Here is a 15530-nt window from a genome sequence, read left to right on the forward strand (position 1 = left end):
CCCCCCCCCCAAACCCAGACCCCATCCCTGCAAATGTATTAGCCTTGTCCGTCCTGGGGTCTGCCTCCCTGCAAATGCTCCGCGAGCAGTGGGTGGGTGAAGAGGTGAATGAATAGGTGAGTGGGTGAATGGGTTAGTGAGTGGATGAATGAGAATGGGGGTGGGTGGAGATGGGGGGTGAGTGGGTAGGGAGTAGCTGAGTAGGTGAGGAGGAGGCTTCGATGAGTCAATGACTGAATAGATGGGAGGTGGTTGGGTGAATGTCAGGGGAACATGGGGGAGGGGAGGGGAGGCGTGAATGAATGGCTGGTGAGTGCCTGAGTGGGTGTGTAAGGAGTAGGTAGATAGAGAAGTAAATGCTGGGGAGGAGGCACAGCACTTCCTCGAAGCAGCGCTGCCCCGATCCTTCCTTGTTTCCTTGCTTCCTCTGGCCCTCACCTGTGGGCTCCCGGCTGCGGGCCTCCTGCAGGTAGCGCAGCGCGCGTGCGTAGTCGCCCAGGTGGTAGAAGGCAATGCCGGCGCGGTAGGTGGCCTTGAAGTTGCCCTGCTGCTTCTCCAGGACCTTGAGACAGTACTCACGCACCCGCTCATAGTTCACCAGCTCCGACTGCAGCAGGCAGGCTGTGGGGACACCGGACAGGTGCTCAAAGAGCCTGGCAGCACCCCTAGACCTCACCTGACTTCTAGGAGCCAGGCCTTCAGGCTACAGGAACCCCCAGCCCTTTCCCGTCGCTGAGCGGGGCCTAAGGGTCAGGCCCCCGGGGCCGCCGATCTTCTGACCAATCAGGATAGAATCAATCTGCGCCGCCGCTAGAGGGAGCGAAAACACAGACAGGCGCTCCCGGGCGATTAGCGGGGAAGTTTCTGCAGGGGAGAGTACTAAAGGCTATCTCAGGTGAGGGAGGGGCGTTGAATCGCTAATCCAGGATAAGATTTTTCTCACCTGACGTTCGCAGGTGACAGCCCAAAGCCCATTTCTTGCATCCCAGCCCTTCCATCCCTGTGTTCCCCTACACCCTGAACTCCTCTCCTTGATAAGCTCCAGGGTCTCTCTTCACAGACCTCAGGTCTGGGCCCTTCAAGCCTCCAACCCCCCGCCCAAAGCTTCATAATTGCCCGTCACTCCCCATCTCTCTCCGTATGCATCCTCTGCGCCCCCCCGACGGCCCCATACCCGTGAGAGAGTCATAACATTCCACCTCCGTGTTCTCCACCAGGCGCCGCTGCTCCTCGCTGAGGCGGGCTGGCCCCGGGCTGCTGGCGGGCCCGGGGGCGGGGGCGGGCAGGCCTCCAGGGCGGGCCCCCTGAGCCGCCTTCAGCTGCAGCAGTGCCCGATGATACTTGCCGATGGCTTCCCGGAACTTCTTCTCTCGGTAGCAGCGCTGGCCCTCCGCCTTGAACGCCACGGCGGCCCGCAGGCTGCTGTCGAGCGCCGCGCCCAGGCCCCCCGACGGCTCGGGGGCAGGGCTGGGCCGAGCCGAGCCATGGCGGGGGCCCGGGGCCGGCGGGGAGAGGGCGGGAGGCGGGCGCGGCGGAGGCTCCGGGGCAGCGCTGAGCATCAGCACCGGGGACAGCGCGCCGCGCTGCATTGTGGGAAACTCCTGCGGCCGCCGCTGCAGCTACCGCATCGCCCCCCGCGGGGCCGGTCCCCACCCTTTCTCCGCCCCCGCACCTCCGGCAGCCGACTCCGCCTGCCCCCTATGGGTCTGGAGAAACCCCTCAGGACTTTCCCTTCCTATCCTCCAAATCTGCCCCAGCCCTAGTTCTCCAACCGGCCTCTCCCTTCTTCTCACTTACCTCCCACCCTCCTGCCTGCTCTCCTCCTCCCTGCCCAAAGCTCCCAAAGCTTTCTGGAAGGAAAAGACAAGTCTGGGGGAAAGAGCTGGAAGATACCAACCTCGTGGAAAGCAGGTTTTCAGACCCCTAGGCGTTTCACATATTTAGATAAGAACACGGGTTATGGGCTTGGGCTGCCCAGATTCAATTCCTTGCTCTTCTCAATAGTTGTAGTACTTGGACAAATCACCCAAATTACCTGGAACTCTATATCCTCATCAGTACCATAGGACAATGATAGCAACTTGGAAACTCATTTGTTTATCTATGCAACAAATATTCACTGATATCTTTTCTGTGCTCAGCTCTGGTCTGGGTGATGCCAGGAAAGAGCAGGGACTGAGAGAGCCTCAGCCCCTACCCTCACTGAGCCCCTAGTCCAGCGGGGAGACAGACCAGTGACCAGACAGTGACAGCACTGATGGGCTAGCCTGGGAAGCTCTGGCAAAGTGGCCAGGGTGGGACAGGGAAGGCACAGGCAGTGGGTCGAGCCCTGCATGGGGGAGGCACAACGGGCTGTGAGGACCCAGAGGAGGCGCCTGCCCTAGACTGAGGTGGTGAGTGAAGGCTTCCTGGAGGAGGGGATAACTCAATGAACAAAAGAGATCTGCTTCTTGCTCTCCTCGAGCTCACTGTCTGGGTAGGAAAAGCAGTGGGAATGCAGACAAGCAACAGCCCAGAGTGAGCAGCACAATAATACGAGAGTGTACAGAGAAGGAAGCACATGAGAGGCTTTTAAGAGAAAAACAGGGTGAATAAGATGGTTGATCTCCAACCCTCCTTAGCTGCTCACTTGGTGGTGGGACCTTGGCTTCCCCCTTGCCTTCCTTCTGGGTAACCTGGGAATAACGAGTGAGTTTACTTCAGAGTAGTCATAGGGACTGAATTACGTTGCGCAGATAAAGCAGTTAGCTTGGGGCCTGGCACAGGAATGGACAGTTAACAAGCCCCGTTTCTTATCACCCATGAGACTGTGAGGTCTGTGATCATAAGTGCATGGCTGAGTCAGCATCCATGTAGAGTTGCTGAAGGAATAAGTGAAGGGATAACTTTATGTGCTTCATGTATTACCACCCTCTCCCGCTCCCTGCCAGACCCTGGCTTGGGCCTCAGCCCCAAGCACCAAGCTTCTATTTCCACTCTCCCCTCCCCCTGCCACTGCACATCCTCTTCCTGGAGGCCACATGGCAGGTCCCACCCAGCAGGTCCAAAACTGAACACAGCACCTTCCGTCCCAACGGCAATATTTGCTTCCATCTCTTATCGAGCTTTGCTGAATGAGTCTCTCCCCTCTCTGGTCCTCCAACCATGAACATCTCCAGGGCAAAAACTTCCTCCTCTCTTGCACCTCCAAACCTAGGCTTGGTTAAGAGTCTAATTAATATTCCTGAGGTTGAATTCCTGAGATCACCCCAGCCGTGTTTTTAGTTAAAAAACGTGGAGGTCCATTGGTTTATAACAAATATTTTCTGAGCACCTGCTAAATAGCTAGGTGCTGGGGGTTTGGCAGAAACAGGGGACAAGTGTGCCTAGCTCGCAGTCCTGCTGGGATGCAGTGCTAGCAACTCCATAGGACCTACTAGGTGTCAAGCACGGTCCTAAAGCTCTACATCTCTATTAACTCACACCCACAGCACACCTCTAGGAGACCGGGGCTGCAATTTATACCTATTTGCACCGTGGCACCCTAGGGGTTAAGTAAATCAGATCCCATTCATAGAACACATGCTATCCAAGACCCATACTATCCCAGACTGATGACTCCCTGTGATGTGCTGGGCTTGTGCAACCATTACAAAATATTGAATTAGTTGCTAACATATGGAAGTAGAGATACTTATGGAATTGTAGATTTTCAAATTCACGTGAACAAAATCTGAAAATCTGGCACCATTGACGTAGCATTCCTTATGACTGGGACAGCTTCCCACAGTCCCCATCCCTCCCAGTTTCTTCCCGACTCTGAGACGGAGAACCACTCAGGTTGCAGCATCTCTGTCCATTTATCTCCAGCAGGCAGTCGCGCCGGGGATCCTAGTTTTAGCTCGCGGAGCCGCGCTTGCGGAAGTCCGCCAGTGCCCCCTAGCGGAAGGGTCCAGAATTTGCAACGTGTCTCCCGGCAGCCATTAAGGGACTCGGTAAAGAGCATCCAATCAGAAAGATGAGAGGCCTGGAAAGTGACCGATCAAAAGCGAGACAGGGGTCGGAATTCGCCCAATGAGGACAGAGAGCGCTCAAAATTAAAAACAACGACAACAAAAACAACAAAAACCTCTTTTATTGAAGTGGGAAACGGATACACACGGACAGTCTTTTTTGATGGGGTCTCCCGGCTCAGGGAGGCCCGGGCTGGGGGCGGCGGAGCAGGCGGGCGGCGGCGAGGCTGGTGCCCTGGCGCTGGGGCCGCGCGTACTTGAGGAAGATGGCGGCGCGGCCGGGCGCGGGGCCTCGGAGCGCGGCGCGGGCCATGCACGGCTCGAGCGGGCGCAGCTCTGCGGGGCTGCGGCGGGGAGACGAAGAAACTGAGGCGGGGGCAGGGGCAGCGGTGAAGACGACCTGTTCTCGGAGCTGGGGGCGCGAGGCTGAGAAGACTCGTTGACTGGGGTCCCCGAGGACCGTTCAGGGGCTCTCTCGAGCCAGTGGAGAGCCGGAACCTCGGGGAGGGACGGAGCGGGGCTGAGGATGCAGACATCCAGCTGTACCCCGGAGGATGGGGGATGGACTGGGAGAAAAGAGGACTCACCCCGGCCTCCAGTGACATGGTTAACAGGGAGGGGGGCGCCCCATTTGCGGCTAGCAGGGGAGCTGGGGGACTCGAGGTTGGCAGACCGCTCATTCTCAACCCTGGAACGCAGTTAGGATCTTCCACCCAGGGGCAAGGTTAAGGGTCCCCAAATCTGGACAAACCCCTCATTCTCTGACAGCCCCCAGACTAGGCAGACACACCATTTTCTCACATCCAGAAAAATCAAGTCTAGGTGCCTCCTGCCCGCCATGGTCTCTCATTCTAGGAGATGGGAAAGACTGGCAAGTAGGTTCCTGTAGCCACAGAGGCCCTCCCCTGGAGCCATACCTGTAAAGCGAGGGCTCGAGGCCGGAGCCCGCCCCGTCGAGCAAGCGGTGCGCCAGGCTCAGCGCCGCAGCTGCGCGCCGACCAGGCTCCCACCCTGCGGCCTCGGCCTCCAGCAGAGACAGCTCCAGAAAGTAGGTGGCAAGTAGCATCACCTGCCAAGCCCCCGCCCCCGGGGAGGTCAGGCCACGCCCCTAACCCGGTACAGGCCACGCCCCCACCCGCGCAGGTCTTTCTCCCCCCGCCCCCGCCCCCGCCCCGCACCTGGGGGCTGCTTCCGGCCAGCGCGGCAAGTAGCCCGAGGCAGAGTAGCGGACCCGGGTGGTGCAGCCGGAAATCCAAGCGGCTCAGGATGCGACGCTCGGCGCGCAGAAGCTCGGCCCGCGAGAAGGAGCCAGCGCCGAGGAGGCAGAGGGAGGCCGACTGCGGATGGCGGGGAAAGGGGTGGGAGAGTCTTGGACCCCGGCTGGTTGCTCCCTGCCCTGAGGCGCGCCTGGGATCGGTTCAGTCTCCGTTCTGAACCTCGATTTCCTGGTCTGTAAAATGGAGCTATTGATTTGTTGTGTGGAAGCCACGGAGAGCAAAGGCTTCAGAACAGAAAGACCTGGGTTCAAGTTCAAACCCTACCATTTTCACACCGTGTGACATGGACGTCACTGAAACAGACGGAGTTTCCTCGTCTATAACACGGAAATATGACTCCGTACATCTCCAGGCAGCTCTGATAAGGCTCCCTCTAACTAGTGGAGCACTACAGCGACTATAACTATTCAAGACTGAGTCCAAGTCCCACCTGCTTTGGGCAAACGTCTCCCTCTCTCTGGGTCTCCTCCTCTGCTAAAAGGACGCATTGGAAGCCCTGGTCTCATACACATATGCTGGGATTCCAAGAATAGGTAAAGCGCTAGCTCGGCATACAGTAGGTGTTCCATCTATGACGCGACGAGCGAGGGTTCCACCTTCCCAAGCCCCACTCCAGAGAGTACCTCAGGAAGCACGCACTCTTCCATTTTGCAGGCGACGAACAGGCAGGCCACGCCCAGCAGCTGCAGGCGGTGTAGGCGCACTCGGCGGGCGCGCAGGTAGGCATCGAGCAGGTGCACCGCCAGGTAGAGCGTGTCCCCCGCCAGGCCCAGGTACTCCTGGGGAGGGACGTGAGTGACCACCAGGGCTCTAGGCTGCGACTCGGGCTCAGCGCTGCCCCCTGCCGGATACGTACGTGCACCTGAATCAGCCAGTCCACCACTAGCGCGCGCATCTCTGGGGTCACGGTCCGGGGCAGGGCGCTCCAGGGCAGCGCGCGGCACACCTGCGGTTGGGCAGGAATGGCCTCACTCTCCACACGTGCCTCGGCTTCTCGCCTGAGCTCCAGCCCCAAGTGCAGCAGCCTCCTCGCACCAACTGGACCAAGCGTGAGCGCCACACTGCAACTGGCCTCCAACGTCTTCTCCAAATGTGCTTCTATTCCTTATCCGCATTAGAGCCTTGGACTTTGTTCGGGACGCCTCCCCACTCCACCTCTCCAATCTGTAGCCCCCATGGCCACGGCTCCTCCTGAGCCTCTCCCCCCTGGGTATCCAGACCACTAGTGGTCACCAACCCTCAACCCATCCTCCTCAGAGCTCCCAGAAGGGTCTTTCTAAAACACAAAACTGGCCAAGGAACTCCCCAGCTTAAAACCCTTCCACGGCTTCCAGTACCCTCAGGAGAAAATCCTAATTGCTAGCTCTCAGGCACCGCCCCCGGCGCCAACACCACCTCTTTCCCCTCTCCCTTCACAACGCACACTCCAGCTACACCAGCCTTCTCTAGCCCTAGACTAGGACAGGCTCACTCCTACCCCAGGGCCTTTGCACTTATGCACCGTTCCCTCCACCTGGAATGGTTCTCCCCCAGGTCCTTGCATTGTTGAAACCTCAGCTCAAATTCCCTGGACTTTTCCTCTGCAGAGTTCTCCCTGCACCCACCCCACTCTGTGTCAGCACTTTATGGTCCTCGTAGTATTTTCAGTCTGGAGACATCTGGTGTTTCCTTTTGTGTTCTGTCTGTTTGCCTCCCTAGGCTGCTGGCCCCACAAGGGCAGGGATTTCTCTCTGGATCACACCTGCATCTCAGTTCCTAACAGAGTCCCTGGCTGGGAAGAGAGACTCCCACCCACTTCAGTTTCTGAAACGACTGCATCCCTGCAGTATTTCTTCGGACAGTTTCTATCCTGCACAGGTATCTGGAGGTGACCGGGTGTGCACTTTGGTCTCCCTTCTGCTATTACCGCCTACGTTTGCTTGGTTGTCCACAATGAGAGCGGACCACGTTGTTCATCACGGCATCCCCAGGGCCTAGAATATGCTCAGAAACATTTGTTAATAAGTTGCCAAGGGTTTGTAAACGAATACATGGGAGGGACGAGTAGAAGGGGCTGCAGGCAGGTGGGAGTTCGGGAAGGCTTGTGGAATGGGTGTTGGGCGAGCGGTCAGCTTTCGCCTCGTCCAACCCGAACCCCTCTGCTGCCCTCCGGGGCTCGCTCACCATGACTTCGGCGAAGATGTCCCCAGCGTACTCACGCTCTCCCTCCAGCCCCAGCGCGCTCAGCGCCTCCGCCAGCCCCGGTGGCGCGCGCGGCCCAGGGGGCCTCTCCCGGCGTCCTAGAGACACACTCGTGCCCTCGGGGATGCTGTCTGGGCCTAGGGCGCTGGGAGGGGCGGGGGAGGCGGCGGCGGGACTCTGCAAGGGCGAGGGATGCGGCTCAGCGCCTGGAGGGAGGCCTGAGCCCGGAGGCGGGGCCCTGGAGGCTGCATCTCACCAGCATCCTCCACGCTGGCGTCGGGGGACCAAGCCGAGAGGCCCTCTTCCTGCTGGAGCGAAGGATCCGTGGCGGGCGCTTTAAATTGTGCCTGCACGCATGCGCGCTGAGCACGCCTCACAGGGGCAGGTGCAGAGGTGATGGCGAATACTATGCAGGTTGGCTCTGGCCCCTCCGAACCTAAGGTCAGGCAGCTGGAGTCAAATCCTCTTCCTGCTACTTATTATAGGATCAGAAACAGCCCCTCCTACTTATTATAGGATCAGAAACAGCCCCTCCGAGGCTCCCTTTCCTCAGCTATAAACTAGGGATTGTTTCAAAACTAGTAAGACAAGTGGCCAGCGATGGGTCTGGACTAGCACGGCGACCTCCTCACTGCTCCCCGTTTCCCACCCCCATTGTCTGTTCCCCCAATGCAGCCAGAAGGGATCCTGCACACACCCAAGTCAGAGCACACTCTGCCTCCGTTCAGAACTCCATCGTGGCTCCCATCTCCCTCAATTTGAAAGTCCATGAGGTCCTTTATTATCCTCCCACCCATCCCCACACACGTTTGAGTTCATCTCCCAACCCTCCCCCCAACTCCTGTCTCTCCTGACCCACCAGCCTCCAGGCTCATTCTCACCCACACCAGGCACGCTCCTACCTCAGGGCCTTTGCCCTTGCTGTTTCCTTTGCCTGAGATGCTCCTCCCTCAGACATCCCTCATTCGAGGTATTTACTCAGACGCTACCTTCCCTGTGAAAAGGGCTATCCTGAGAATTTCCTATCACCATTCTTTGTAACTTACTCTCTCCTTAGCACTTACAGCCCGATCTTATTTACTGTCTCTCTCCTGATGAGAATGTGAACCCCAGGAGGGCAAGGCTTGTCTGGTGTTTTGATTGCTGTATTCCCAGTGCCTAGAACGGAGTTTGGCATGTGGCAGGTACTCAAGGAATATTTGTTGGATGAGTAAGTGAACAGGCTGGACCTAACTTAGAACCGTGGCCTGGAAGGGCATCTCTGAGGAGGTGATGTTGGAGTGAAACCTGAAAGGCAAGGAGCCAGGAATGCAAAGGGAGGGGAGAATATTCCAAATGGTGGAAACAGCGTGAGCAAAGGCACTAAGGTAGGAAAGGAATTGCTATTTTCAAGCACTGGGAGGTCAGCAAGACTGGAAAAGCCAGCAGAGGAATATGAGATGCTGAACCAATGACTTCCTGTCACACAATAACACCCAAACTCCTTACCTTGCCACACGGTCCCTTCAGCCCACTGTTACCTCTCTAACCCCATTTCCTTCTGTTCTCCCCCTCCCGCGTTCCATTTGACACACCCTGGTCTCTTTCCATTCCCCAAACACATCAGCACCTGCTGGCCTCAGGGCCTTTGTGCTTGCTGTTCCCTTTGCCTGAACACTTGATCAAAATGTAGATATCTACATTTTCAGAGTATCTCCACACAAGATACTAACTACAAAGGGAAAGTAGTAACTTTACAGTGGAAACACCTGACAGACACCATCTTAAGCAAGGGATCAAAAGCCCTCACCTGTCGTGGGACAGAATCTCATGTGCCTCTTTGAGAGGATGCAGGGAGAAGGGCACAGCATTTCTCAAATTTCCTGTCAAGGGTAGCTTGACTCTAACCGTGAGGAAACATCAGGCCACAAACCATAACTGAGGGACATTCTATGAGGTTTAACTGCCTTGTAAGTTTCAAACCTGACACCTGAATGCGACAGGAGTCATTAGCCAGATGATTGTTTTGTGTACAAGGAGTGTGACCATTCATCAAATGTGATAAAGATCTGAGAGAAGAGGGTTGAGCATTCACTTCCTGACCTGGATAATTGAACTGTGGTCGTACAAGAGAATGTTCTTGCTTCAGGGCAGATGTGTAAATGTGGAGGGAGAAGGAGGGAGCAAGCTGATGTCCCAGGAACCTGCGTGAAGGGTCGAGGAGAATGCTTTGTACTTTCTTTAAAGTCCAATTTTACGGTAGGTTTATGGGAAACTGCAAAGAGAGGAAAGAGTTCCCCTGCACCCCACCCCTCCTGTCCCCCGTCAACGTCCTAGTGTCGTGCACTTGTCACAACCATGGACCAACTGGGATGCCACCCTCATGGCCTATCAAGGGCACCTCCTGCCAGCAGCAGTTACACGGTTAACGTTAACCTTGATCTCCTGGCTGACATCACGTGTGTCGGGTTTTTTCACGGAGAAATTGCTCCCCCCCTTTCTACACCATCCTCTTTGGAAGGAAGTCACTTTGCGGCCCGCAGGTAAGGAATGGGGGAGATGTTCCCCCTCCTTGGAGGCACAGCATCTACAGAAACTACCTGCAAGTCCGTTCAGATACGTCTGCTCCTGCCATTTACCGTTAATCTCCGTGCGAACTCGCTGACCCTGAACTTTGGATGAGCCCATACTATGCTGTTTCTTTGCAGCTGCTCAAAGTACTCTCAGCCCAGCGGGAGCACTTTCCACAGCCCCCGAGTCCCTTCACATACCGCCCCCTCCCCCATCAGGGAGGCTCTGCTTTGCCTGCTTTCCAGCGGGTCATCCCTTCGGGGGACTACAAGGTGCTCCAGGCCTAGAATCATGTTTAGTACTGTTTTTTGGAAGTTTTCTTCTCCAAGCCCGCATCTGCATTTATCTTAAAAACAAAGGTAAAAATCCGATCTGTGAATCCCCAAATCTGGAAAGCTATCAGACACATTATTAAATTCCACCCACCCTGGAACGTAGGCCACAGAAGTGCGGGAAGGCTGGGTCGTTAAGGGTTATTCCAGCACCGTTGGAAGCAGCAAAAACCTGGCGAGTCAATTCTTGAAACTGGGGGCGGCGGATCAGTCGAGGCACCGCCGCACCGCGTCGGTGAGGAGGTGCCCGGATCCAGAAAGAGGCCTTAGAGGCTCTCATTTTCACCAGTGACCAACATGCCCCATTAATAACGTCCACACGCGGGGAGGGGCACTGGAGAGATGAGGCAGGTAGAGCCCAGCCACTTGCCATTATTAACTGGGAGGCGAGCCACGCAAAAACCAAACCGAACCAAACCAGAGGGAAAGAGCCTTTTCCTGGTGCCACGTGCATCTGAGACGAGACGAGCGAGCGCCAGGACGAGCGCGCAGGACCTAGGGTGCGGCTCTGTCTCACTTTACTTTCTTCCTCAGACGTCGGTGTTGCTCACGTTATTCTTAAACAACACGTCAAAGTCCCCACATGCACATGACAAAAGACAGATTAATCTACTCAGAACTGAAGGTTTCCAATTGGTAAAATTTTATTATTAAAACGCTCCCACCTGAAAGTCCCTTTGGGAAAGGTTCTACAGAAGGAAGCACCACCACATCCAGGGGGCTACGTGCGCCCGAGGAAAGCGGTTCATCAGCCTGCGGGCCCCGCACCAGGGACCCGGGGCTGCGAGGTGACCCAGCGGACTGAGGTAGGCCCGGGGTGCCCCCCACACGACAGCAGAGGGGTGACACGAAAATGAACTGGCCCCGGCCGCCTCCGGGGCCTCGACTGGAGGGAAAACTAGGAGACTTTTCTCTAGAAGTTTCTCTGCGGCTTGTCTTATGACCGCCAGGACATACTTTCATAATGAAATAAATAATAAAGTCCATATTAAGTGAGAAAAAGCCACGCACTCCTTGGGTCTTGGCTGCAGCAAACGCAGATTCCTATACACCGAATCTGACTTTTCTGCTACCCTCACGCAAGATCTCCGAGACTTCATGCATGTGAAGAAGCCCTAAGGCCTTCTGGCAAAGTCTGTCATTCAATTCACTGGTGCCGGGGCCACCCTGGTCCCCAGGGGTGGGAAGAGTGAGTCAAGCACGGGAACCCTGCCCAGGCTAAAGGGGGCGGCTGTCAGAGGATCGCAGAGCGTGAGGGCTGTAACCAGAGGTGCCCCCAGCTGACAGCCACGATTCCCGTTCATACACCAAGGACTGCGCTGGAATTTGGGGGCCTCAAGTCTCCCCGGTTTAGCCTCAGTGGGGAGAAGACGTGCAGGCAATGCCGCGCTCTAAGGCCCAAGGGCCCCACACGATGAAGCCACACCCTCGCGCTTGCTTCCAGGGCTCAGGGACACCTGGGGCACCCTTCTCGTTCAGAGCCACCTGCCCCACTATCCCACCCCTGTCCACCCTCTTCGCACCTGGGCAGCTTCTGAAGACTGGGAACGGCCTCCGCCCACCACACCCGTACTCCCCAGGAAGCTTCCCAAGCCCCTCAGCAGTTTGCACCCACAGGGGCGCCCATGCGGAGCCCCACCTGCCCAACCCCGCTGGCCAGACGGCGAGCACGGCTCCAGATGCCCGGGTCCCACCACAGCGGACAGGTCCTGGGAGCGGATCAGCGGGGCCAGGCTCCGCAGGCAAGAACGGCCCAGGGCGGCAGGCCCCGGTCTGAAATGAGTGTCTTTATTGCTTGTACCGTACAAACGGGAGGAATGGGGAAGGCCAGTGGGGAGGACAGAGATTTGTCAGATAAATGACATACACACACAGAAAGGAAAAAGACCCCCCACCCACCCAAACCAACCCTCACCCCACCACAGGATGTGTCTCTGAACTACCTAGTACAGGAGGTGGGGCAGGGAGACCAAAGCCACAACGAAACTCCACACACCCAGAGATGTTGGGGGGAGGGAAGGAGGGGGAGGGAGGCTGGGCAGCAAATGGACCCCAAGTGCGGCTCCCCTACCAGGCCAGCACCCCTCCCCTACAGGATGAAATGCTCGGGCCAGGGCCCAAGCCCACACATGCCACGCACGCAAGGCCGGGACACGCTCGCCCTCACACACACATACCCAACACGCACGCACACACACCCCCTTTTGCATCCACGTCCCAGATGCACAGGGCCGACCACAGACACACACAGTCTGAGGCACGCACACACGTGCCCACAGCACTGACACACGTTCACCTTAAGGCTGCAGAACTTGGGGCCCAGGGAGGGGGAGGGAGGGGCCCTGGAGCCTCCCCTGCTCAGAGGCTGTCCCCNCCCCCAGTACGTACCAGAGACCCCCACTCCCACCCCCTCTTCGACCCCAAGTCCACGGGGCCCAATACTGTCTTGGTGCGAGATGTGTAACAGTGGAACTGGCACCCCTCCACCCCAGGCGGAAAGAAGGGGGTGAGCCCAGCTCCCATCCTTGGCAAGGGCTGGGGCCGGGCCCAGGGCCCAGGGCCCAGCAGGAGTTAAGGCCAGCCGGAAGGAAGCCCTGGTAAGGCACAGGACTGGGTGGCGGGGAGGCTCGTCCCCAAATGTTCCTCCTGCCTCACCCACAGGGTCAGGGGAGCAGCTTGGGAGGCTGCGGAAGGCAGGGCCAGGAGGCAGTGCCCATCCCTGGGCCCCTCCTCGTTCCCCACAGGGCAGATCAGGTCCCATCTACACGAGGGTTCCCCGAACCCCCAACCCTGCAGCTTCCAAAGGCCCCCGCCTGTCCCTGGATATTATTGCTTTTCTGCCCCTGTGCGGGGAGGGGCTGGACTGCCCGCGCCAGGCTTCTCTGAGCCCAAGAGCACCAGGACACTGTCCGCTGGGCGTCGCGTCCCACGAGGTGTCCCCCGAGAAGGCAGCCTCTGACCGAGGCAGTGGCGCAGGGGCAGGCTGCCTGCAGGTGCCCAGCCAGAAATTCAGGCAGGACCCGCAGCTCCACGCGACGCCCCTCGCAGGGGCTTGTGTTGATTAAAAACCGGAATCTCTCCAACCGCCCGAAGGCCTGGTCCTGGGGCGGGCAGTGGAGAGTCTCCCAAATTCTGGTCTGGGCACAAAGGTGAGGACAGGATCCTGGAGGCAGGGCCGCTGAGACCGCTGAGGTGAGTTTGGCGGAGGGCTGAAGAAAAAACTGGAAATGGGGGTGAGCAGGTGAGGGATGGGGATGCAAACAAGAAAAGGCAAAATAAAAAGTCTAAAAACAAAGAGACAAGCCCCCGGGGCGGTGATGGCAGCCGAGCGTGCATCCTGCGGCGGCGGCGTCAGCGGCGGTGGGCGGCACTGCTCACTCGCGGATGCTGGCCGAGTAGGAGAACTGGGGGAAGTGGGTCCGCTGGTCCAGTTCGAGGGAGCCCAGGCTGTCATCTGTGGGGGGGCGGGTGGAGGTGGATTGGGGAGAATGGGCCTGTGGAGGGCCCAGCACCCTGAGTGCACTACCGGGAGTGGGCAAGAGGGCCCAGCCTTAGGAAGGAATGCAGGTCGCACGAACCCCCAACTGGTAGCCATCCATGAGAACAGGACAGGGAAGACCCAGAGACTCCCCCTAACAGAGGCCCACCCCCGACCAGAGCCTGGGCCCACAGGTCCCACAGGCTCCTCCCTCAGCCAACTCGGCTCTCCCCTCCAGCACCACACTCTGGTCTAGCCCAGACCTCTCCCTGTCCCCTGCCCTGGCTGCCACTGCAGCTCCCCCCCATCCAGCCTCCAGCCAGAGGGACTCTCGGGAAGCCCAGATGCAACCCTGCCCCTCCTGCACCAAACCTTTCCCGGCTCCCCATGCAGCAAGTCTCTGTTCTTCCCAGTGGCCCCCAAGATCCTCTTGCTCAGGCCCCGGACTCCCTTCCTCTCCCAACTACTCCGGCCTCTGCAACACTCCCACTCCTGGGCTCCATTCCCGCATGCCATTCCTCCTGCTCAGCTGCCACGTCTCCTCCTCCAGGAAGCCACCCGCCCTGACTCGGAGGCCAAGTCAGGCATTTCCTCTGGGTCTCCCCAGTCCCTGGGCTCCTACACCCTAGACCTGACCACTCTGGGCTGTCACACCACCTGGCCCAAAGCTCCCTCGAGGCAGGGCCAGGGCCGTCTCAGTCACTGCTGTGTCCCCAGCACAGCCCAGCAATGGCTGAGTGACAGCAAGAACTCAAATAGGTGCAGAATCAATGCACCCATCCGGCCCCAAAGACCTGGGCGATTTGGAAAGAATCCAATGTGCCATCCTGGCACTGAAAGCTTCCCATGCATCTCCTGCCCAGACCTCTCTCCCCTGACCTCTGGAATGTGCTGTGGCCGATGGCTCCCAGTGACCCTCACTGGGTCCAAAGGTGCACAGCCCAATGGCAAAGAGCCCCGCAAGCAAACTGCAGACAAACTGCCCAGACACCGGGAGGGGACTGCGAGCTTCCTCCCCGGAACTAGGTCAAGGGCAGACCCCACCCCTCCACACCCAGCCAGGCCCATGGAGAGGGCCAGACACTCACAGCGGTCCGGGGGCGTGATTGTGATGGACTGGGCGGTAAACTCATCGTCAAAGTACCTTGTGTCAACCTCGGAGGTGACCTGAGGTTTGAAGGGGGGCAGAAGCTGCGGAGGAAAGGAGCCCAGACTCAGGACCCTGGGAAGAGGAGACCTGGCCAAGGTCACTCTCGAGCGGTGGGGCTGCGGGGCTCTGGCAGGGGCAGGCGGGTGGCGGGGCTCACCTTCTTCTGTACCACGTCCTGCCAGTTGACGCTGAGGAAGAACCTGTGCTCCATGACCTCCCTGGCATCGCTGGGCCCCCCGCCGAGCCTGGGCAGAGACGGTCATGAGCACCCGCCTCTGGGGCCAGCGGGTTCCCGGAGAGAGGCTCTCAGTGCAGGCCCTGAACAACCTTTAGTGATTCTGTCCTGGCCACAGACCGCTTTGCAGAGGAGGAAACCTGGCTCAGGGAGGGGGCTCAGAGGCCCAGGGTCAGAGCCAGGGAGCTGGTAACGTGGGCTCTGAGTCCAGAACAGGAGCTGGGAGGGTGCGCTTGGCCACCCTCAGCCAGGCTCGGGGCTGCCCTGTCTCTCAGCGTCCCCAAAGACCAAAGCGGTGCGGGCAGAGCGCTAAGGACAAGCCTGACCCCGAGGGA

The 15530-nt window shown here is 58.4% G+C and overlaps 3 protein-coding genes across 8 annotated transcripts in view; all 3 read right to left on the reverse strand.

Annotated features, from left to right (window-relative positions):
• Nucleotides 1–1589, reverse strand: part of TTC9B (tetratricopeptide repeat domain 9B) — a 2186-nt gene extending 597 nt beyond the window's left edge. The window contains exons 1-2 of the mRNA XM_008688768.2: nucleotides 1175–1589; nucleotides 439–621 (exon numbers count right to left, since the gene is read on the reverse strand). Coding sequence (XP_008686990.2) covers nucleotides 439–621; nucleotides 1175–1589 — 598 coding nt within the window. The remainder of the gene's footprint in view (nucleotides 1–438; nucleotides 622–1174) is intronic.
• Nucleotides 1590–4113: 2524 nt separating this feature from the next.
• CCNP (cyclin P) lies at nucleotides 4114–10612 on the reverse strand. The gene is made up of 7 exons (XM_040634416.1): nucleotides 10427–10612; nucleotides 7433–7627; nucleotides 6126–6215; nucleotides 5893–6048; nucleotides 5171–5329; nucleotides 4910–5061; nucleotides 4114–4336 (listed from the first exon to the last, which is right to left on the reverse strand). Exons 1-7 carry the CDS (start codon nucleotides 10610–10612, stop codon nucleotides 4171–4173), a joined length of 1104 nt encoding a protein of 367 aa, XP_040490350.1. The 3' UTR covers nucleotides 4114–4170.
• A 1487-nt stretch (nucleotides 10613–12099) lies between these two features.
• The window catches only part of AKT2 (AKT serine/threonine kinase 2), a 48453-nt gene continuing 45022 nt past the window's right edge, over nucleotides 12100–15530 (reverse strand). For 5 of the 6 annotated variants that reach the window (XM_040633979.1, XM_008688706.2, XM_008688709.2 and 2 more), the window contains 3 exons: nucleotides 15118–15205; nucleotides 14899–15001; nucleotides 12100–13553 (listed from right to left, as the gene is read on the reverse strand). In XM_040633979.1, coding sequence (XP_040489913.1) covers nucleotides 13342–13553; nucleotides 14899–15001; nucleotides 15118–15205 — 403 coding nt within the window. In that variant the 3' untranslated portion in view covers nucleotides 12100–13341. Of the gene's footprint in view, nucleotides 13787–14898; nucleotides 15002–15117; nucleotides 15206–15530 lie in introns of all 6 variants that reach the window. The other variant, XM_040633980.1, reaches the window with a different exon arrangement.

Source organism: Ursus maritimus, unplaced genomic scaffold, assembly GCF_017311325.1.
Source record: "Ursus maritimus isolate PB19 unplaced genomic scaffold, ASM1731132v1 scaffold_19, whole genome shotgun sequence".
Classification (NCBI taxonomy): Eukaryota; Metazoa; Chordata; class Mammalia; order Carnivora; family Ursidae; genus Ursus; species Ursus maritimus.